This window comes from Linepithema humile, chromosome 3, assembly GCF_040581485.1.
Source record: "Linepithema humile isolate Giens D197 chromosome 3, Lhum_UNIL_v1.0, whole genome shotgun sequence".
Taxonomy (NCBI): Eukaryota; Metazoa; Arthropoda; class Insecta; order Hymenoptera; family Formicidae; genus Linepithema; species Linepithema humile.
In genome coordinates, this window is record NC_090130.1 from 16,197,297 (window position 1) to 16,222,123 (window position 24,827).

The window sequence follows — 24,827 nt, forward strand, 5'->3', positions numbered from 1 at the left end:
GAGATCAATTAAAAGGTACTAATAGAATCACACACTCTATAAATACGACAGATAACATCCCTATAAACGTAAAACAATATAGATATCCACCGATCCATAAAAACGAAATTAAAAATCAGGTAAATAAATTATTAGATCAGGATATTATTCAACCGTCTGTTTCACCGTATAACTCACCGTTATGGGTAGTGCCGAAAAAACCCGACGCTGATGGCAACAAACGATGGCGGTTAGTAATAGATTTCCGTAAACTAAATGAAAAAACAGTCGGAGATGCATACCCTTTACCTAACATATCAGATATCTTAGATCAATTAGGCAAAGCCAGGTATTTTTCGTGTTTCGATTTAACCTCAGGCTTTCATCAAATTCCCATGGATCCGCAAGACACCGTAAAAACAGCCTTTAACACGCCTAACGGTCATTTCGAGTATAAAAAAATGCCATTCGGTTTAAAGAACGCCCCCGCGACGTTTCAACGCCTGATGGATAACGTTTTAACCGGACTACAAGGAAATGTTTGCTTTGTTTATTTAGACGATATTGTTATATACGCACAAACTTTAGAAGAACATAAACAAAAATTACACCAAATTTTCGAACGAATCAAAGAAGCTGGTCTTAGCTTACAGCCAGACAAGTGTGAATTTTTCAAGCGCGAATTAACATATTTAGGCCATATAATATCAGATAAGGGAGTTAAACCTAACCCAGAAAAAATAAAAGCAATCGAGCAATATTCCGTTCCTAAAAATCATAAACAAATAAAACAATTTTTAGGACTTGTAGGGTACTATCGTAGGTTTATTAAAAATTTCAGCAAAATTACAGAACCATTTACTTCGCTCCTCAGAAAAAATGTACCATTTAAATGGGAAATGAGGCAACAAATTAATTATGAAAAACTAAAACAGTTACTATCGAGAGAACCTATTTTACAATATCCAGATTTTGATAAAGAATTTTTATTAACTACTGATGCAAGCGATGAAGGAATCGGTGCAATCTTATTACAAGGTGAAATAGGCAGCGATCTTCCCATTGGTTACGCTTCACGAACATTAAATAAAGCAGAAAGAAATTACGACACAACGGAAAAAGAACTTTTAGCTATTGTCTGGGCAGTGAAACATTTTCGACCTTACTTGTACGGTAAACCATTCAAAATTATCACAGATCACAAGCCGTTAACTTGGCCCTTTAATGTTAAAGATCCATCATCCCGACTAATGCGCTGGCGATTAAAATTAGAAGAATATAATTATAAAGTCGTATACAAAGAAGGAAAACTAAATACAAACGCAGATGCACTCTCTAGAAATCCGCAAATAATAACCTTTCAGATACAAGCTTCAGGTAGTAGCGACGCGAATTTGAGCTATAACCTATTTTTACAACACGCACTAAATGATTCATTGTGGGAAACAGATAATATAATCCCTCAAATTTCAGGTAGCATAAAAGGTCTTTTAGTGAAAGAAGTAAACTCTTCTCCTAAAATTAAAATTTCTCTTTCTAAAAACGGTAATAAAGCAGAAGACATAACGCTCGCACCGGGAAATATTAAAATTAAGAAAAAGAAGCATCTAATCGAAATAAATCTCGTTACACGCAAAAATAAAAATACCCCAATAAATATGGAAGATATTTTTAATTGCTTAATTAAACTAAAAGAATATGTAATTGCACATAACCAAACGATAATTTCGATAGCACCTATAGGAGACGCTAACAATAAAATAAAAATAACTCAAATGATAAAATATATATTTAAAGATACACCAATTAAAGTATATCTATTAGAATCGTTAACACAAGAAGTTGTTGATCCAATAATAAAACAAAATATTTTAACAGAACTACATAATTCAGCGATCGGAAGTCACAAAGGCGTAACAAAAACTTTAAAACGAATACAACAATACTACTCATGGGATGGTATGAAACAAAACGTAAAAAATTATATGAAAGCTTGCCATGATTGTCAAAAACGAAAATTAGTTAGAGTAAAAACAAGAGCACCCATGTTAATTACTGACACTCCAAGTATAGCATTTGAAAAGGTAGCGATCGACATTGTGGGTCCTTTGCCGGAAACGGAGGAAGGACATAAATACATCTTAATCACACAGGATCAATTAACGAAATTCTGCACGGCTTATCCATTGCTAGACACAAACAGTACGACTATAGCTGATAAAATCGTCAATAAATATATTGTATTTATACCTATAGTTCACCTAAAGAATTGTTGTCCGATCAAGGTAGTAACATTTCAGGAGAGTTAATGAAAGGAATTGCAAAGATCTTTAAAATCAAACAGGTAAAAACAAGCGTTTACCAACCTCAGTCAATTGGAGCATTAGAGCGCTCACATCACGTATTAGCTGAATACCTTAAACCATATATTAATCAAAATCAAAATAATTGGGATTCATTTCTAGATGCCGCTATGTTCTCTTATAATACCGCTTATCACGAAGGAACAAAAATATCTCCGTACGAACTAGTATTTGGACGAAAACCGCGACTTCCTTCCGTACTTGTAGAACCGAGACAAGGAATCACTCATGAAGAATTTCTCGTAGATTTAACGAATAGATTGAATTACCTAAGAAAAAACGCTAAGAATAACTTACAAAAGGCTAAAGAGTCAGCAAAAGAATATTACGATAAGAAAATGAAACCATTAGTTTTAGATCCGGGAGAATACGTTTATGTATTACACGAAACGGTCAGAACAGGCAGTAAAAAATTGTCTGATCAATACGACGGACCATTCCAAATTACACGTAGACTGAACGATGTAAATTATGAAATTAAAAGAGGCAAACGCAATCAAATCTTGCATATCAATAAATTAAAACGCGCATATTTTCCTTTACAGAATGTTGATGTCGATGATGACTAGTTCAGAGTCTTTTGAAGCCTTTACTAATCAACCACTAACGAGACTGGCAGGAGTCTATTTTGAAAACTTAGGCGACCTTCTTATTTTTAGAGACCACTGGAAGTTTATTAGTTATGTAAATCTTGCGCCATTGGAAGAAAAAGAAAAAATATTAAAATTTTACGCGGAGAAAATCAAAATCTTATGTTACAGCAGATACCATATGTACGGAAACAATATAACATGTTCAGGACTACAAGAATTAGAACGTATTAAACGAAGATTAATAACATTAAAAACAGAGCGAGAAACTATCAACGACATGGTAGGACGATTCGATGACGAAATCCGTTTCAACAACCGCGGAGCGAGAGTCAAACGTGGTGTATTTGACTTTGTAGGACAAATTTCGAAAATTTTATTTGGCACTAGATTCATCCGATGCTAATTATTATAACGAACAAATAGATCTCGTCTATAACAATTCAAAACAGCTAACAGAATTATACAAAAAACAAATCAGCATTATGCGATCCACGATTAATCAGTTTAGTCTTGCCTTTGCAGAAAATAAACATAAATTTGAGGAAATTGATTTTAATTTGTATAAATAACTTAACGACGAAATTTACAAAAACACGGGAAAATTAAACGCATTACAATTAAACACCGAAACGAATTCATATTTGTTAGAATGTGCGAATTGATGTTAGAATATGAACTAGATTTAACAATACTTACCGATGCTATATTACTAGCGCGCCGAGGATTACTCCATCCGAAAATACTTACATCTAGAGAATTATTTAATAATTTAAAAGATTCACATTATATGACAAACAACAAAAGATTACCTGTAACTTTAGACCCTAGCCAACTTAATAACCTAATCGATGCTAGCGATTTAAGTATATTTTATAAAAATCATAGGTTAGTTTACATTTTCGAAATTCCATTCATCGAACAAAATGATTTCATATTATACCATATGATTCCATTACCGATCAAACAGAACGAAGAAAACGTTTACGCATTCATAAACCCGCTACACTCGTACATAGGACTCAGAACTGACAAACAATTGTATACACACTTAACCGATCGAGATATCACAAAATGTAAAAAGATTAACGACGCAATGATTTGCAAGCAAACGGACCTATTGAACCAGATTTCGACCGTCCATACTTGCGAATCGGAACTACTGAAATCCGCTAGATTAGAAAACATATTGAAAGAATGCGATATCCGTGTAATGAAAATTCATAATACTGTCTGGTATCAATTACAATCTGCGAACTCGTGGCTTTATACTGCGCCGCGGGAGGAGACCCTTCACATTTTATGTAAAGACGACAAGCCGCGTCAAACACAACTACTTTTAACTGGTTTAGTTAAACTATCCCCGGAATGTGATGCCATTTCGGATAATGTTTTATTACATACCCAAACTATAAGCATAATCGATACCATTGACAAAGATTTTATTCCTAACGTTAATCTTAGTACAAACAAACTATGCGAAGATATCAAGGAAAGTAATGTTAATATTTCAGAGCTTCAATTGTTAAACATTGGTAAAACACCTCACTTAGATATTAATTTGTTAAAAACAGCTAGTTCTAGTCTGGACGAATTATATAAAGAAGCAAATGAGATAGGCAAACATCACCGAACTAAAACCTTATATGAAAAGACCTTGAATTGGTTTTATTATATATTATATACTATGATAGGATTAATTATAATCTATATAACGGTAAAATGTTCATTGATTAGTAAGTTCGTTCATATTTTTAAATTATGTTGTATACCTAAGGAAGGCTGCGTTCAGTATTTTAACAACTGTTTTAATAATAATATAACCACTCGTAGTGCTCATCCGACAGCTACGCAACGCGAAGTTACCTTTATATCGGTACCAACCGACAGCGAAGAATCCCTTCGTATCGAAAGAGAGGGACATGGAACAAATAACGAGATCCGACGTTCTCGCTCTCGTAATAATCGATTGTCAAGACTTGAACGCGTGTAAGACAAAACACAACTATTGTATCGTTTTAAGGAAATTTAACATTGCGAATTAATGACATAGTATAAGAACCTATATATGTGTATGTTAGAGTATAAGACTACGTTATACCTCATTGTTAGAACATCGTTGAATATTAATTTTTCTGATCATTGTAATACTAGATTAAGTTACTGCGTTAATTTAGAAATAAGATCTTAAATGTATTTTTCTACTTCGAGAAAGATCTTCATTCCTAAGGGGGGAGATGTTACGTGCCGCAACTTATAGTTTCTTAGATTACTCTTTTTATTCGAACCTTTGAACCTTTTTTTATCTTTACTCCTTCTTGATCCTAAACACATGACCCTTCGATAACTGCAATAAACATAAACGCTGTCCCTATGCCTAACGCATATTTTTCTTTTGACAAAACCGCCTCCTTCCAATAAACATTCCGCCGCTACGATTTTCCTACAGCACCTTAAACGAAGATCATTCTCGCCAGTTCAGTTCTCGATCAAAGCTCAAACCAGCAACACCGAATAAAGACTTTTTCCACAAACGTGTCCCGACTTATTCTAAATAATCTATTACGTAGCTATACGCTCGTAACAACGCTCGCCGGAACGGCCTGTCCTCTCAAGCCGCGCGATCGCGATACCTACGATCTATTCAGTAGCGTACAATTAATTTAACTTCTCTTTTACTCGAGAATTCTCGACATTCTTCCCACCTTGAAAGACTGTCTTTCAATTATGATTACAATGCGTACCAACCTTTATCTTTGGTTCGATAAAACAAATACTGATATAATTAAACTTTAGTAACTAACAAAACATAAAAACGCAAGAACTTAAACTATTTTAGAGTATTACAAATAAATATCTTCGCAAATAAAATACTGTAATCTAATTAATACATAGTTTATAATCGCTAATCGGTAGCGGACAGAGTTTTTTAATGGGTCTCTTGAACGCTCCAACACTGGTCTTGACTGTGGCGACTCGCACAATCCCGTCATCACCTGGAAAGGTCTCAGTTACTCTGCCCAGTTTCCAATTCAACGGAGGCAGATTGTCGTCTTTCATCAGCACCATATCACCAGGTTCTACGCTCTTTTGCCCCGAGAACCATTTGCTTCTTGTCTGCAAGGTTTGTAAGTATTCTCTGTGCCATCGCTTCCAGAAATGTTGCCGAATCTTCTGAAGATGCTGCCATCTAGAAAGTCTATTTTCTGGAACATCTACGAAATTATTCTGCACAGGTTCTGATAGAGAGTTTCCGATAAGGAAGTGGGTGGGAGTTAAGGCTAACAAATCATTAGAATTGGAGGACAAGGGTGTGAGGGGTCTCGAGTTTAGAACTGCTTCAATTTCTACTAACAACGTGTTATACTCTTCGTATGTCAGAGCAAGTCCTCGTGTATTTAGATGCCGCTTCATAGCCTTCACCGCCGCTTCCCATAACTCCTCGAAGTGAGGTGATCTGGGTGGAATGAATTTCCATTTAATCTTCCGAGTTGCTAATTCATTGCTGATTTCATCTTCTTTATTTGCTAAGAAATCGTAGACTTCTCTTAATTCTCGCGCTGCGCCTACAAAGTTTGTAGCATTATCTGAATATAATTGCGAACATATTCCTTTTCGAGCCACAAATCTTCTCAAAGCTGCTAAAAATGCTTCTGTAGTTAAAGCCGTCACCAATTCTAGATGCACCGTTCGCGTGCTAAAGCATACGAAGACCGCTACATACGCCTTTGCAACGTGGACTCGACCTCGTCTCCTGCTTTCTTTCATTTGAAACGGGCCTGCGTAGTCAATCCCGGTAACGGTGAAAGGTCTCGAAGTTGCGGTAACCTTAGTTTTCGGGAGATCTGCCATTCTCACGTCAGGCGTACGAGGTTTGTAATTGAAACATCTAACACAACTTTGTGTTATCTTTTTAGCTTCTCGGCGACCATTTAGTGGCCAGTACTTTTGCTGGACAAAACTTAATAGTTGCTCCGGTCCACAATGTAATCGCATGACGTGTTCTTCTCGAAAAATCAGGTTGACTATGCGATGTCTCGCCGGTAGAACTATCTGATGCTTATGGTCAGGAGTAAGGTCTGCGTTCCGAAGTCGTCCTCCTATTCGAATTATCCCTTGGTCGTTTATCTTAGCCAGCTTACTGGCTTTGCTGATTGGCAGCAGTAATTTCAAATCTTTGATCTCTTGAGCAAAAGCTTCTTGCTGAATAATTCGTAGAATAGATGTTTCTGCCTTGTTTAGCTCTTCAAGCGATAGTGACCCAATTTTTCTTCTTTCTTTCAGATTTGCTATAAATCTGTGGCAAAAGGCGACTATACGTCGTAATTTATGATACGAGGAATATTTAATTAAAAATTCTGGCGGAGCATACGATGTTGCTGCCGATACCACCGTTTTTCTTTCCGAAATATCCACCTTAGACAAATTCGGTTGCTGGGGCCACAGTTGTTTTGATTTGATCCACTCCGGACCTTCCCACCATAGCTTACTCCTTTTTAGTTGCTCTGTTGTGATGCCTCTAAATAAGAGGTCCGCTGAATTATCCTCCGATGGAACATGATTCCAACATGCTTTAGGTGACAGTTCTTGTATTTTTGCGACTCGATTGGCCACAAACGTTTTTAACTGATTAGGCGGTGTCTTTATCCATTCCAATGTTATCGTTGAGTCACTCCACAGATAGACACCATTAATGTTCCCTTGACAGGCTCTCTTGACTAAATTTAGTAACTCCACCAATAGCAAGGCGGCGTATAGTTCTAGCCTTGGCAACGATATGACCTTTAGCAGTGCCACTCTTGCTTTTGAGCAAATTAAATGAGATGTTACTCTCCCATTTCTATCGTAACTGACGGCATACAAGCACGCACCGTAAGCCTTCTCCGATGCATCTCCGAATCCCACAAGGTCCATTTTTTGTGCTTTATTGACTGCGTTTACATTTCGAGGAATTACTAACTCGTTAACTCTATGAAGAGAGTCATAATAAGATTTCCAAGTGGTATACAACGATACAGGTAGGGGATCGTCCCAGCCTATCTTTAATTCCCACAGCTGTTGCATGAAATTATTATCTTGAAATTTATGAGCACCGGTCCTATTAATCCTAAAGGATCATAGACTTGTGCTATTCTTGACAGTACACTACGTTTGGTTACTCGTTCTTCCTTTGACGTCATGACTTGGTAATGCAGTGTATCTTCCCTGGAGTTCCACAATAATCCTAAGGTTTTTTGAGCTTCTTCGCCGTTAATGATAAGAAGATTATCCGTCTTGCCTTCTTCAATTAAGTGGTTCAGTAATCTTGAGTCATTTGATCTCCATTTTCGTAACGCAAATTGTCCACGTGTGAGAAGCTTTGTTAATTGTTTCTGCAATTGCATCGCTTTTTTTAGACTGCTTGTTCCCGTTAGAACATCGTCCATATAAAAGTCGCTCTAGAGCCTTTACCGCTAAAGCCAAATCCTCTTCTTCTTCAGTTCCTTGTTCAATAGTGATTTCCGATATTTCTGTGTTAACCAATTTTTCTGATTCACAAACCGAGAGCTCCTTTCTTGCTTCTATAGCTATCTCCTTTAGGCAATGCATGGCTAGATATGGGGCGCTGGTCGTGCCATAAGTGACCGTATTTAAGGTGAGCACCTGCATTGGGGAATCCAGATTTTTACGCCAAAGTATTTGCTGTAGGTGACGATCTTCTTCAGCTATCAAGATCTGCCTAAACATTTTGATAACATTTGCGGTTAGGACATATTTGTGTGTGCAAAATCTTATGATAATTTCTAGTAAGTCATTCTGTAAATTCGGTCCTGCTAATAACTTATCGTTCAGCGAAGCTCCCGTCGATGTTTTGGCTGATACGTCAAATACTACTCTAAGTTTTGTTGTCAAATTATCAGGTCTCAATACTGGTTGATGCGGTAGGAAGCAGTGTTCTTTCGATTTGGAATTTTCTCCCGCTATGTACACCGACGCATGGCCTAATGCTAGGTACTCGTTTATAAACTCCGCGTATTGCTGTTGTATTTCTGGTTGTTTTTTTAGACGTCGTTCCAGCGCATGTAATCTTTTAAGTGCTAGTTCCTCTGAATGTCCTAGAACAACTTCCGGGTTCTTCGGAAGTCTCACGACAAATCGTCCATTAGCTTGTCTCCTGACCGTATCACGGAAATACTTTTCGCATGCTTGCTCTTGCTTTGAGTAGATCGGCGTTTCAACAATCTCCTCTTGTTTCCAGAATCGTTCTAGCTGAGTTTGCAGTTGGGTGATAGTTGCCAAATGAAAGACTGCCCCTCTAGGTTGTTTTGCTGACAAGGGATACCCGCATAACCTGAGTCACCGATTTGGCTGAAATTTTACAGGTACGTAGTACTAGTATAGTAGTAAGTAATGTTATACGGAGACGATGCACTATTCAGCCGTTTATGAGAAATCGCTGTTTGAAGTTTATCATGTCGTATAAGTACTATGCAATAAAACATATTTCAAACAGCAGCGTGGCGCAGCGGAGTAAGGCGAATATTAGAGATCTAAAGGTGCGGGTTCAATTCCATATATATATATATATATTTTTTTTAATTTTTCTAATAGAAAAAATGTTCTTAAAATGCATAAAATATAACAAATATATATTATATAGTGTTTAATAAACCAAAAATCTGTAAATTTAAACTTTGTGTAATTTTTATAGTTTTTTTAAGTTTTAATAGTTTATATATATTTATTGTTAGGTAGGTATATTACTTCACCCATCACTACAGACACAGAACTTATTTTATCAGGTGGAGTATCAGTTAGAAGATGCTCCGCCTCCAGCAAACTATTGCAATATTTAACAGCATTCGTTAATTCGCCCTTAAAATCTTCAGTTTGCAAAAGTTTTTCACGCTCCTCGTCTATTTGTAACTGATCTATTGCCGTAGATGGACCCGGTTGATCCATTTTAAAAACTGTTAGTAAAAGGTTTTCGTACAACGTTCTCGTACAACGATAGTTCACGATCAACTAACGGTTTCTGAAGTATAGACTACCTGAAAAGGGCGCAGTCTCTTGTTGTTAGGCAAGAGAGGGGAACTTAAAACGAGAAATTGTCTAAAGGAAAGGGACTGCAGCTGTATCGCAAAATAATAACGATAATATATATATATATATATATATATATATATATATATATATATATATATATATAAAGACATAAAAAACATTTTTAATGCTAGAAATTTTGTTATACGTACTTCTTTTATTGTACTTACTTTTTTATATTTAATATTTAATATTTTTATATTTTAATAAATAAATGAATAATTATTAAAAAATATATGCATAATCACCATTTATTTTACCTTAATAATACAAATATCTTGCCACCTACCTAACAATAAATATATATAAACTATTAAAACTTAAAAAAACTATAAAAATTACACAAAGTTTAAATTTACAGATTTTTGGTTTATTAAACACTATATAATATATATTTGTTATATTTTATGCATTTTAAGAACATTTTTTCTATTAGAAAAATTAAAACAAAAATATATATATATATATGGAATTGAACCCGCACCTTTAGATCTTTAATATTCGCCTTACTCCGCTGCGCCACGCTGCTGTTTGAAATATGTTTTATTGCATAGTACTTATACGACATGATAAACTTCAAACAGCGATTTCTCATAAACGGCTGAATAGTGCATCGTCTCCGTATAACATTACTTACTACTATACTAGTACTACGTACCTGTAAAATTTCAGCCAAATCGGTGACTCAGGTTATGCGGGTATCCCTTGTGAGTTGATTATCTCGCCTCCGAGAATCCATCCCAATTGTGTCTCTATCAGCGTCGGCTGATCTTTCTCTTGTTTGATATGACCCATGCGCATCAGTGACCAAAATAAACCTGCTCTGATAAGCAGGTCTATCTCGCCTGGCGTTCCATAAGCAGGATCAGCTAACTGCCCATCTTCTGGTAAGTTTAGTATTGCGTTGAGTTTTATCTGCGGAATTTTCTCCGTTATCGTTGGTAGTATCAAGCAATCCAAAGTTGTACTAAAGTTGTTATACATCGACTTCAATTTGATCCGGGCGGATTGCTGTACTCTCGTTTGAGATCGATTTATGCCGCTTATAGGCACATTCTCCTTTGTTGTTGAAAGCTTCAATCGTATCAAACTGGAAGTGACCAAATTGGATTGTGAACCTGGATCCAGAAGGACTCGACTTCTTTTTTGATTGCCGTATACGTCGCAAACGTACACTTGGGCGGTTGAGAGCATCACATGACTAATGGACTTCCTTGAGCAATACGTAGCCATCGCTGTCTCTCCTGCGTTGATTAGTGAGCCTTCACTTTTCAGTGTTGTCTGCTGTTTGTTTTCTGCTACTTCCATTATGCTTCTGCAAGCGCTATGAAGCCCAACAGATTGTGTTTTTGATGTTCCTTCAGGTTGAGAAGAAGGCTGTCTCGATTCTACGTGCAATAATGTGTTGTGTGATTTCGAGCAATTTCTGCATCTCGTTGATTTGCAAGTTTTAGCTAAATGCCCTTTTCTGAGACAATTCAAACATAACCCTCTTTGCATGACCTCTTCTCGCCTTTTAGTTTCCGATAGCTTTAAAAACTCTTCGCATTTGTATAGGAAGTGGTCTCCCTCATAGAAAGCGCATTTTTCTGCACTCGTTGCAACAAGCGCTACTCGTTTCTCGCTCCCAATGTTTTTCTGTGTCGCCTGCTTATATAATTCCTGTTTTAGCTTTCCTTTGTCCAGCATTTCCAGCGTGCTACAACGTTCACCTAAATAGTTTAACAACTCCTCCATGGTTGGCATGTTTTGCTGCTCTCGCTTACTTATTGTTACCTCCCAATCGCGTCTCGTGTTGTAGTCTAGCCTTGTTGAAGCTAAGTAGATGAGTAGCGTGTCCCATTGCTCGACTGGCTGACCCAATGACCTTAGCGCTCGTGTATGCGTACGAATATGATCTATAAAGGTCCTCAGACTTGCAGTACTTTCCTTTGAAACAACCGGGAACTCTAATAATTCTTTTGTGTGAGTGTTAATTATCAATCGCTTATTCTCGTAACGCTTTACTAGTAATTCCCATTCTATATCGTAGTTTTGCACGGAAGTGTTTAATGAGTTAAGAATTTGAAGAGCTTCACCTTTTAATGAGCTTCGTAAATATTGGAATTTTTGAATTGCGGATAAACTTCTATTGTTATGTATTAACGACAGAAACGAGTCCTTAAACAAAAGCCAAATGCTCATATTGGCTCTCAAAAGTCGGTAGGTTCAAAATGGGTAATTTAACATCAATTCGATTTCTGCCGATGTGGCCTTCTGCATCTTGTGTATTTGCTTGCACACGGGCTTCGTTTACATTCTCGGCCTTGGCTACCCTGAGTTTTGCTTGCGCGTTCGCTTCCAATTCTAAATACTGTTCTTCGAATGCTGCTCGTTCATTTGCGTTTCTATCTGCGACTGCTTCATCTATTAGATCACCCCTTTCATCTAAATTAAGAAGCTCTATACCTTCTTGTACTTCTTCGAATTTACGCCATACTTCTTCTATTTTCGATAGTCTAACCTCAATTTTTACTGCCTCTCGAGCTGCTTCCGACTCAATAAATGCCTAAAATCTCGTTAATTGTGCTTTTAAACTACCTCGCTTGAAATTTAATTGTTTTAATTCTGACATTTTACCTTTTTTTTTTTGAGAAATTCACAACCAAATTATGGAATCTGCAATGAGAATAAAGGATTTGATGGGATGGGATAAGAACTCACTAACCTGTCCTGTACAGTTCCGTCGGCCAATCCTGTGAAGATGCGCTTTTGCAGGTTGCTTTTCGTCCTGTTAAGAATGCTTGGAGATCCGTCGTTGTGTGTGTGTGCGTGTATGACGCCGCTCGTTGCATGTGAGTTTATGCGTATGGGTGCCGCTGCTTCCTGTATGTGAGCGTATGTATGACGCTGTTCCCTGTATGCGAGCGTATGTATGACGCTGTTCCCTGTATGTGAGCGTATGTATGACGCTGTTCCCTGTATGTGAGCGTATGTATGACGCTGTTCCCTGTATGTGAGCGTATGTGTGACGCTGCTTCTTGTTGACCGGCGAACTACCGAGTCTTACCACACTTTTCCGAATTTTCGGTTTATGTTCGGGCGCCAATTTTATGTTGGGTTCTCTGGGTAGTCGTTTATAAATGTTTGCTAACAATTGCACTACAAAGTTCGTTTTATTGAAAGACGCTTGTACACTCGCGTGTCCTTACTTCGCCATCTTAGTTATTCTTTTTTTGCACGCTCGCCGGAACCTGTCTTCTCAAGCCGCGCGATCGCGATACGTACGATCTATTCAGTAGCGTACAATTAATTTTACTTCTCTTTTACTCGAGAATTCTCGACAATTAACACAGTAAATTAATTACTTTTTTTTAAATAAATTTCAATTATGGAAAACAAATCAATATATGCAATTGTTAGATTAATCTGATAATTTAAATGCAACAATTGTTACATTTAATTTTTTACATTTTCACAACAGTTTTCAATATTAAAGTATAAAAGAATTGTAATTTAAACATAATTTTGTAATGATTTTAGATTACATTTCTACGGTAGAAAATTGCAGTCTTCATCAGATGCAGAAAGTTATCTAAGAATGGTTGCAGCATACAGGAAATCGCCTCCATTATTTATTGAAAAAGATGGCATAATATAAAGTGACATATAAGTAGTGATATAAATATATATTTTTATAAGTGCAAAATGTATTTTTATAAGTGTTACAAATATACATATGTATATTTATATTTTATACATATTTTAACATGTCTTGATATAGTTTATATAAGAAATATTATGTAAAAGTTATGTTTATAAGTATTATGTAAAGAAATATTAATAATAAAATATTAAAATGTAACAAATTTAAAAATATTCTATTGTAAAATAATTACTCAAGTAGCAAATAATCGTCATGTAATGTTTTTTTATCGTTATAATTGGTTATTATATAATATTATATAATAATCAATTATGATGATAAAAAAACATTAGATGACGATCATTTGCCACTTGAGTATAAAATCATTATTTTAATGAAACGTTTGTCTTAAGGGCATCTTAAAATAAGTCTCATAGTCGTCTTATAAGACAAATCAAGAGACATCTTGAAAACGTTTCTAAATCGTCGAAAATTGTTACATAAAACGTCTCACAGACATTTTAAATACGTCTCTCTGACAGTTTCGTAAGACGTCTGAGTGATTTTAAGGTGTCTTTCAGACAAACATAAGACGACATAATGTTGTGTGGGATATATACGTATTTTTGAGCAACACACGGATTACAAGAGGGAGTATTAAGAAAAATATAATTAGTGTATAGAAATGTATGTGTACGTGTGTGATGTGGTGAACGTTGAGTGCTAGAGCGGTGTACGCATGCGGGAGCACGAGGAAGGCACTTGTGCTTCGCGAATAACGTATGTTCGTTCGCCAGCCGGCCGCGTAGCAAGTCAAATGTGCGTTTTCGAAAAGCTCTAACTGTGTTACTTTGCTGAATAATATGTACTTTTGTAATAATAATAAACTATGTGCAATAAATTCATATTGAACATTAATGATACCTTGCTTTGCGTGTAAGTAACAAACTCATATGAAATAATAAAATTATGGACCTCGTTTTACACTTAAAGTATTGGTCGATGTGGAGAATCCCGAATCCCGCTTCGTGTGGAAGGTTCAATTCAGACTGTCCGTTTCTAACCTACATATGTCCGTTTTCATCTGTATTCAAATCTTCCTGTGTCTGTTTGCAACCTTCATGTATCTTCATAAGTCCATTTAGAATGTCCGATTTACTACATCCGTCTCGTTCATACAACTTATTTCTTAAACTTTGTGTGCATCTGGGACCCTTGCAATGTTGAACAGAACTTATGCTATTTACAGATCGCTAACCTCAAAACCAAAGGGCCTAAGATAGAGATGGCCTGAAACTTATTTTAAAATAAGCCGAGATGTATCCAGGATTGTAACGCTAATGAGTATGATAATGATAGATTTTTATTAATTATTAATTTTATTTAATTAAGATACATGAAGGTACACACTTTTTTGCTTTTTCTCTATTTCCTTTCTCATCGAGCGTACTTTTGAGCAAAAGAATAGATTTTAAGAATTACATACTTTTATTAACATATAATTTACTTATTTTTTGCATATTTGCAGTTATATAAATTAGTAATATATTTATACAATTTCCACGCATATCATTTTTTTGTTTCGTGATGTTTAATTAAATTAGAAGTCCCACCATATGTATCCTTTTTATTTATTTGGGAATTCGACTAATTATATGATATTATTTGATTTTTTATGTTTAATAATGTATAAATAAATGTATTTTAAAATATAATTTATTGAAAACTAAATCAAAAGATTATATTTTTTTATTACAATTATTTAATATCCCTTAGGAAATTCACAAATAATGATAATTTTATTCATATATATGAATGTATGAAATATTATCAGTGAAAATATAATAGTATAAGAAAATAAATTCAAAAATTGAAAAAAGCTGAAGAAAAGCCCGAGCTGGTTTATGATTGCTCTTATAAATTTCTACATTATTCAAGTGTACAAACGTTTCGGCACAATTTTTGTGGCCATCTTCAGTGTGCATACAACCTTATACTAATATATCATTATAAAAAAACTGAGTGTACGCAAATTACAAAATATAGATGAAAATTGTTATCTTAATCGTTAAAAGAAATCGGTGTTGTCATCTTACTTGATTGTTGCATCTTCATATTATAAATCGAAGCAAATCAGAAAATTGTCTATAATAAAGTTCAATAAATAAAAGCCAAAGTCTTCGGTGTCTCAAAGTTAAAAAGTTAAAAGCTTTGCCAGTTGTCCTCAATAAATGAGTACACAAATAGATAAAACAGCTGTTAGAATCCTTTTTTTCAAAAACGAAACAATGTTCATCCATCTTGTAAAATTATAAAAAAGTTAGTTAAAAAAATCATATAATCGAAACATCCAAATCTTTTAACAATACAAAGCGAATGAAACATACCTCAATGCACAATGAGTCGACGATCGGATTGTAATGCATGTTAGTAAAAAGAACTCAGAAAAAGTCTCTTCTATGTCTTATAAACTCGAAAAGTTGTTAGAACGATTATGAGAACAACTCGACAAATAATTAGAAAAATAAAAGGAAGGAATTAGTGAAGATGAAAGAAGAGACAAACAAGGAGAGGATATCTAAAAAGTGGCAAATTTTTTGAAGACCGATAAATGAGAATTAGAAAAAAGTTTAGTGTCACTTTGCTTGTTGAGACTATTATTTTGTTCTTTAATATGTAACATTTCCGAAATCAATCTATTACTATATGTGGTTTCTTTACCCAAAATTTCTACATGTCCATTTCCAATCAAACTGCTTGTATTCTAACTTATGGCAGAATATGATTGAAGGAGAACCTGAACTTTTATTAAATTTATTAAAACGGGTAAAGGACAGATTAGATCCAATGCAACAAAGCGGAGTTGTATACAAATTGTATATTTCATGTCACGTGAAGCCACATATGTTGATCAGACTAACAATAAGAGACAGATTAGAACGAGAATTAAGGAACACCGTTCTGACATTAATAAAAGATCAGGTTTTTCTTAAGTCATATCCTGCCATAAGTTAGAATACAAGCATAAGTTCGATTGAGAACATGTAGAACATTTGGATAAAACATGTAGAAATTTTGGATAAAAAAACTACATATAGTAAAAGACTAATTTTGGAAATGTTACATATCAAAGAACAGAATAATAGTCTCAACAAGCAAAGTGACACTGAACTTCTTGCTAATTCGTATTTATCGGTCCTCAGAAAATTTCCCATTCTTTAGATATCCTCTTCTTGTTTCTCTCTCCTTTCATCTTCACTAATTCCTTCCCTTTTTCCTTCTTATCCTTTCCTATTTTTCTAATTATTTGTCGAGTTGTTCTCATAATCGTTCTAACAACTTTTCGAGTATATAAGGCATAGGAGAGACTTTTTCTGAGTTTTTTTTACTAGCATGTATTACAATCCAATCGTCGACTCATTGTGCATTGAGATATGTTTCATTCGCTTTGTATTGTTAAAAGATTTGGATGTTTCGATTATATGATTTTTAACTAACTTTTTTATAATTTTACAAGGTGGATGGACATTGTTTCGTTTTCGAAAAAAAGGATCCTAACTGTTTTATCTATATGTGCGTTTATTTGTTGAGAACAACTGACAAAGCACTTTTAACTTTTTAACTTTAAGACACTACTTTGGCTTTTATTCATTGGACTTTATTATAGACAATTATTTGGTTCGCTTTGATTTATAATATAAAGATGCAACACTGAAGTAAGATGACAACACCGGTTTTTTTTAACGATTGAGATAACAATTTTCATCTGTTTTATAATTTGCGTGCGTTCAGTTTTTTATAATAATATGTTAGTATAAGATTGTATGTACACTGAAGATGGCCACAGAAAATATACCGAAACGTTTGTACACTTGAATAATATAGAGATTTATAAGAACAATCATAAACCAGCTCGGACTTTTATTCAGCTTTTTTCAATTTTTGAATTTATTTTCTAATGTTAAAGCCCATTTTCATTTTTTTTATAAATAACATAATAATAGAAGTCATTTATAATTTACATAACTAATATATGTGTTATGTAATAAAAATATCTATAATTTTTAGAATCTATTATTTTTAAACTTTAATAATTTTTATAATTATATAATTTTACATAGATTAGTATAATAATTTTCTACACAACGCAAGGTCTACCTTATGTTATCTAGTATTATCAATGCAAAATATCTATACTTGTACAATTTTATGTGATTATTTCTTGTAACAATTTCATATGTGCAATTTTTCACAAAAAAAACGTGGTCTATTTTATATTACCCAATTACAAACACCAAATCCATTTACTTCAGTTTTATTTGTGATCGTATTTGTTTATGACAATCTTCCCTATACATATGTACAGGGTATATAAAAAAAAGATCGGAACCCCAGCAGGATGGTACAAGACCGCATTTTGGCAGGAACGTTCGTAATTATTTGAACACAGTTTTTCCTTATTGATGGATAGGCAAAAGAGGAAGAATCGAGTGGACACCTCGATTGCCTGATTTATCGGTGCTTGATTACTTTCTGCGGGGTTGTCTAAAAAATAGAGTACATAAAACAAAACCACAAAATTTGGACGATCTTCGCCATCGAATCCTTGAAAAAGCTGCGCTCATTTCTAATGATCACATTAAAAATGCCGTGTCATCGTGTTATGATCGAATAGCATATTGTCAAACGATAAATGGTGGCAATTTGAACAACTGTGATACTTAAACATCAGCAGAATGTGCTAGGCCAATTGTCACATCCTGATCAAGGATCAGTTTTTATTTTGACGTCCTCATAATCACCGTAATTGTGCCTCCTTCATTGTCTGGATCATCCTCCAATCTTGCCTTCGTTGGCCGGATCACCCGCCGATCTTGCTTTCATTAGCCGAATCATCCGCCGATCTTGCTTTCGTTAGTCGAATCACCCGCCAATCTTGCTTTTATTGGCTGGACATCTTACCATTAAAATCTCGATAACTTTGAAACGGCTGACCCAAAGTATTCACTTCAATAAAAGTATTTTGAAAAGGTCTCAAGAAGGGCTATATGCAAGAATATACAATAAAAAATAGGGAGTTTTATTTAAAAAATTCAAAGTGACCTTGCTTTGACTTTGGTAACGCCACCCAAGGTCAAACTGATAAGATCAGTAAATAGATATTTTTAAACCCTACAACTTTTATCTGAAATATTTTTTTATGAAATTTATATTATCGAGATATTTTGGGGTTCCGACCTTTTTTATACACCCTATATGTGCGTGCGCGTGTATGTATGTATGTATTTGTTTATGATAATCTTCTACATATATATATACTGGGTGATTCGAAAGGTCAGGTCAACCAACTAGGAGATGAAAGAGGAGTTTGAGTAGAATAAATAATGTAAAATAATGTAAAATAATGTAAATAAACTTTTTTTATATTTGCTATAGTTTAGTAAATATTGCACTTTATGCGTACAGAAAGCGTGAAACTCCTTCAATAATACTTTTCCTCTGTGTGACGTATTACATAGTAGAATTTGTATGACCTTCAATAACGTTTTTACTGATAACTACACAGCAAGTATGAACAGAGTACGAATGCGGCAAACAATTAGATCACAACATTACGCACTCAACGCCCCGTATCATGGCCAGCACGGTCCCCTGATTTGACGTCATTGGATTTTTTTCTTTGGGGCTGCATGAAGGAAATGATTTATAGTTCCATGATAGAAGATAGAGATGATCTTGTGCAAAGGATTAATGCAGCTGCAGCAGACATACGACAGCGCATTGTGTGATAATTTAAATCACGAAATCCAAGTGCGCGCTGAATTATGCTTGCGTAATAAAGAGCAGCATTTTGAACACCTGCTTTAATGAACGCAAAAAAACATTATGTGTCATTCAATGTATTGTTTATTTTGTAGTTAAAATATAGCACATATTTTCTATACACTCATATAAAGTGCAATTATTTACTGAACTATAGCGAATATCAAAAAAGTTTATTTACATTATTTATTCCACTCAAACTCCTCTTTCATCTCCTAGTTGGTTGACCTGACCTTTCAAATCACCCGGTATATATATATATATATATATATATATATAATTGTTAATTCATTAAACTCTGTGCATCTGAGATTTATTGTTGATTGCTTTTGTCTCTCCGATAGTTGATTGCCTCTGTTGCCAATCTTCGCGCATTTACCATACCAAAAGAGAACACAAATTAGGCCCAAAAAAAAACGAAATGGAAAACGGCTTCATGGATTTTGATGAAATTTGCAGGGAAGGTAGTTTAGGGTGAAAGAAGAAAAATGACCATGGCGATTTGGCTCAGGTGCCATGGTTTTCGAGTAATGGCGCCCGGAACTGGATTCCAATCCATGGCAATGCAAATACAGGGTATCCCTAAAATGTTGACAAAGCACTCGTGTGCAGATAAAGCGGACTAAACTGAGTCGAAAAGTCTTGTGCCATTTTGCAATTTCCTCGTCGTTAGTCCTCGTCGTTAGTCCTGGATCATGCTAAAGGGAAGAAAATACGTTACAAGCAACAAATATTCCTCATAATTTCTCAATTCCTCACATTTAAGATAACATCAAATGAAAACAAAAGAAAATCAATATTAGATTTAAACTGAGGACCAAAAAATTATATGTATTGTAACAAAATTAAGTATTCCAATGATTTTTACATTTTGGCCGCCTAAATCTGAATCCGGCCCATTGTGCGGCGATAGGCTGGACGGATACGCGCTGATTCGATGATTTTTAGTAATTAATAACTTGTTAACTGTTGTAAAAATGGCAAAATGGTACAGGATTTTTCGATTCATGTTAGTTTAGTTTGCTCTACCTGCACACGAGCGCTTAAAATTTTAGGGACACCCTGTATATATATATATATATATAAATGTCTCTGTATATATATATATATATATATCGAAAAATCCTGTACCATTTTGCCATTTTTAATATATATATATATACACATCGCCATGGATAGGAACCCAGTTCCGGGCGCTATTACTCAGGAACCATGGCACCTAAGCCAAATCGTCATGGTCATTTTTCTTCTTTCACCCTAGACTCCCTGCCATCAAAATCCGATGAAGTCGTTTTCCATTTCGTTTTTTTGGTCTAATTTGTGGTCTCCTTTACAGTTCTATATATAATTAATAGTATGATATACATATACAAGCAATTTTTTATTACCTTTTAATAATAAATTTATCCCTACATAAAATTATATCTACATAAAATAAAACATTTTCTTTCAGTGTTAATGCAATTAGATAAAATTGTGTAGAAACATGGAACACATTATAAATCATTTTATGAATGAAAAAATTACAAATCCTTTTTCATCAAAATATTGGAAGCATAAAATGTCCGAAAGCAAAATAAAGTAGTGTAAAATTGACTTTTTAATCAAAATTAGAAAAGAAATTTCCGATTCTTTCACGTATTTACAATTATTATATAATTTAATGGATATTTTTATACGAATATTTGATAAATATTTTATACCAATATACGAACTCTACTCGTTGTTCAAAATGTAAGAGACGCCAGCGCCCCGTATTTTTTATTAAGAATAGATGAACTACGAATAGTTGAACAAGTTGCTTTTAACTGCACTTTCTTCATATTTTGTTTCTTTCAATATTTCATTTGTTGTTTCTTTCAATAAAATTAATATAAAATTGTTTCTTGAATAAAAACAAATAATGAAATATATTTGTTGCGGCATATGAGATAAATCTATTTTCTTATAGATTAAGGCTCCTTAATTTTTTTGCTAAGAAGACCGCATTAAAATTTTAATAATAAACCGAGGGTTGGAGAAGCATTCTGTATATCGTCAAAGTTACTAAGTACGCCAAAACTATGCACTAGTGAGTAAGAAAAAAAAAGAAAGGAAAAAAAGAAGAAAAAAAAGACAGGAAAAATTTGCAAAGAATGTATCGCAAATTATAATAAGAAATTATAATTCCCTTACATATACAGAGTATTCATTTAAAAATTTTTCACCTTATTTATTTTGTGACCGATTAATTTTTGCGAAAAATGCCAAAAGAGGTCAACTTCGTTTTCAAGAGGGACATGTAAGTTAAATTCAAAAATACTGCTTCATCCTCTTCATAGGAATAGCTATCTCTTCAAAAATCTTAAGTGGCAATAGGGGTCAAGTGGCATATCATTTTAAAAGTTTTGATTTTCTTTACAACCGTGTTTCTTTTTTAATTTGAATGGATATTTTTTGAAAAATCACACTTTGAAGTTTTAGATATAAAACAAAATTTTTAGATATAAAAATATAATGTAGAGTTCAAAGTTTCAGAATCGTCTTTATTAATGTTTAGCAAACAACATTTTAAACATTTGCTATAATAAATAATACTGTAAAGTTAATAATTATACTCTATATCAATGGTTCTCAACCTTGTTTACCCCCTTTGCACCCTTTTCATTATATGCCGCAATGTCATTCTCCCCCTACCTCTAGATTTGATTTTTTGATCAAAAAAGAACATTTAAAATTCATGTTTATTTCATTTTTGTTAAAATAATTATAATTATAAGTTAATGAGATGCCTGTGATTGCTTTTTTTAATCAATTTTGTAATACGCGGAGAAGTGTTTAAAAGGATGCAACGCGGGTCATTTTCAACCTCCAATCTATTTCGTTCCTTCCTTTTCATTTGTAGTAAAGTTGAAAATCCAGACTCATAAAGATATGTTGACACAAATGGAAGCAATGCACGAATAGCTTTTTTTGCTATTTTTGGATAAGTTCCGCACATCAAGGGCCAAAACTCTGTTATTGATTTCTCATCGAATATCTCTTGCTCCTGAATCAGTTTTTAGCTCCAGGAATTCATTTTGACAATCATTAAAAACCTTTTCAACTGAAAATTTGAACGGATTTCTCACTAAATCCAAGTTATCATCATTGACTTTAGGAAATTATCAACTGAATTCAGTCTCCAGTGCTGTCAAATGCTGCAAAATTTCGTTTTTTAGAAATTTTGGAAGCACTTGTTCTTTACCTTCACAAACAAGATTTGATGATAGTTCTTCAAATATTGCAACATTTTTCATATTGATTTTTCTTTTCCAGTTTTCCAATTTGCTCATAAAAGCTTTTAAAAAAATCAATGAATTTTATAACATTTGTATTTCTTTCTTGCATTTGAAGATTAAGTTTATTCAGCTGTTCAAAAATGTCGGCTAAATAAGCGAGGCGCATAATCCATTTTTTATCAGCTAACCAAGAGACAAATTCCATTTCACCACTTCAAAAAATAATTTTAGCTTATCTCAAAGCTCAAACACTCGCTCAGTCATATTTTCTCTTGAAAGCCATCAAACATTTGTGTGGAAAAGAAGCAAATGATGATCTGCATCCATATTGATACATAATTGCTTGAAAAGTTGTGAATTGATAGCTCCTCCTTTGACAAAATTAATAATTTTAATCATTTAATCCAAAACTTTTCCTAGTGTGCCTGGAAATGTTTTGAGGTTAGGGCGTGTCAATGTATCATACAGTGAATTCCTTTTATCTGTGGAGAAAGGTTTTTTACACCAGCTTTTGTTTCAAAACAAATCAGCGTTTGTTTTGAAAACCAGATTTTGTCCCTAACATTGCTGGTGCTTCATCTGTACAGCATCCACAGACATTGTCCCACAAAAATTTTTCCAATTAAAAAAAAATAAAATTTGTTTTAAAATATCTGAGGCTTTTATACGAGAGTAGTTCGAAAAGTTCTCGGCCTGATACAGAAATGACGTTAGAAGTATCAAATCGCTGCACGTTTTATCCTCCAGAGGACTACTGTCAAAATTTCAGACAGATGCGTTTATTAGTTTTTTTATTTTGGTCGTGTAAAGCAATCAACTTTTGGTTTAAAGCAATCAACAAAATAGAAACTCTTCTTTAAATGAACCAGAATGAACATATCTTGCAAACATCAGCAACTGGAAACACGATGACACGTCAGTCTATTCATCAAGCTGAATTGAAAATAAGCCAAATGCTGCAGACTTTATCTTCTGTAGAATTTGATCTTTGATATTAATGCAGGCCATATCGCTGATCGTCCTTTGAACAGTACTGTTTGATAGTGGAACTGCTGCAAGATTTTTTTCCAATTCATTTCCCAATACAATTTCTACCATTTTAAGAGTGCACGGTTTGATCAAAGTTTCCCCAATTGTATGTGGTTTTTTTTGCTTTGCTATCTCAAGTGCAACGATATAGGAAACTTCAGTAACCTTTTGATTCAATGTTAAGAATATGTCTAATGAATCGAGCTTCATTTTTTTGAGAGAATTTTTATGACGCTCAAAAAAGCTTTTATCTTTGTTCTTGTATTGAGAATAAACATTTTATAAATGTTGCTTCAACTTTGTTGGTTTCATGGAATTATTTGATAAACTTTTGCCACAAATGATACATTGCGGTCTTTCTCCATTAATTATAGTAGACGTGAATCCATATTGAAGATATGAATTGTTGTACGTTCTTTTCTTACCGCTCATAACAAACCACAAACTACGTAGAAAATGCACAAACCAAGTAAATTTTACTTATTAAAAGAACTCACTGTGAGAGACAAAAATCACAGTCTAAACTAACAATACTACAGAGAGTAAACAATGAACCAAAAACAGATAAGAAATTGTACTGAAGAAGCCTACTGAAGAGTGCTCACACAGAGTAAATGCTCAATACAATTTCTTATTTGTTTTTGGTTTATTGTTCATGATTCGTCATGAGCAAAAAGAAAAAACATACAACGATTCATATATTCAATATGGATTCACATCTATTGTAATTAATGGAGAAGAAAAACTCCAATGTATCATTTGCAACAAAAGTTTATCAAATGATTCCATGAAACCAACAAAGTTGAAGCAACATTTGCAGAATGTTTATCCTGCTCATTTTATATAAGCATCCTTCAGTAGGCTATGCAATTTTTTATTTATTTTTGGTTTATTGTTGAGTTCTGTGCTTAACATAGAACTCAAAAATACAAGCAAAAACCAGAGCTGCCAGATTGAAGACCGGAGCACCGAACGCACACATAATCGAGAATCGTGTACATGGCTGCGCAGAGCGCTTTGCGCAGCACACGATTCTCGCTTATGTCTGCGTTCGATGCTCCGGTATTCAATCTGG

At 34.1% G+C, this 24,827-nt stretch overlaps 2 protein-coding genes across 2 annotated transcripts; both read right to left on the reverse strand.

Moving 5' to 3' along the window:
- Positions 1 to 5,812: 5,812 nt before the first annotated feature.
- On the reverse strand, positions 5,813 to 9,874 carry LOC105680081 (uncharacterized). Its single transcript, XM_012380512.2, has 4 exons — positions 9,682 to 9,874; positions 8,384 to 9,240; positions 8,092 to 8,304; positions 5,813 to 7,987 (listed from the first exon to the last, which is right to left on the reverse strand). Exons 1-4 carry the CDS (start codon positions 9,872 to 9,874, stop codon positions 5,813 to 5,815), a joined length of 3,438 nt encoding a protein of 1,145 aa, XP_012235935.2.
- An 831-nt stretch (positions 9,875 to 10,705) lies between these two features.
- Positions 10,706 to 13,214, reverse strand: LOC105680082 (uncharacterized). Its single transcript, XM_067352386.1, has 4 exons — positions 13,207 to 13,214; positions 13,065 to 13,119; positions 12,312 to 12,563; positions 10,706 to 12,175 (listed from the first exon to the last, which is right to left on the reverse strand). The coding sequence occupies exons 1-4, from the start codon at positions 13,212 to 13,214 to the stop codon at positions 10,706 to 10,708; spliced, it is 1,785 nt and encodes a 594-aa protein (XP_067208487.1).
- Positions 13,215 to 24,827: the final 11,613 nt, after the last annotated feature.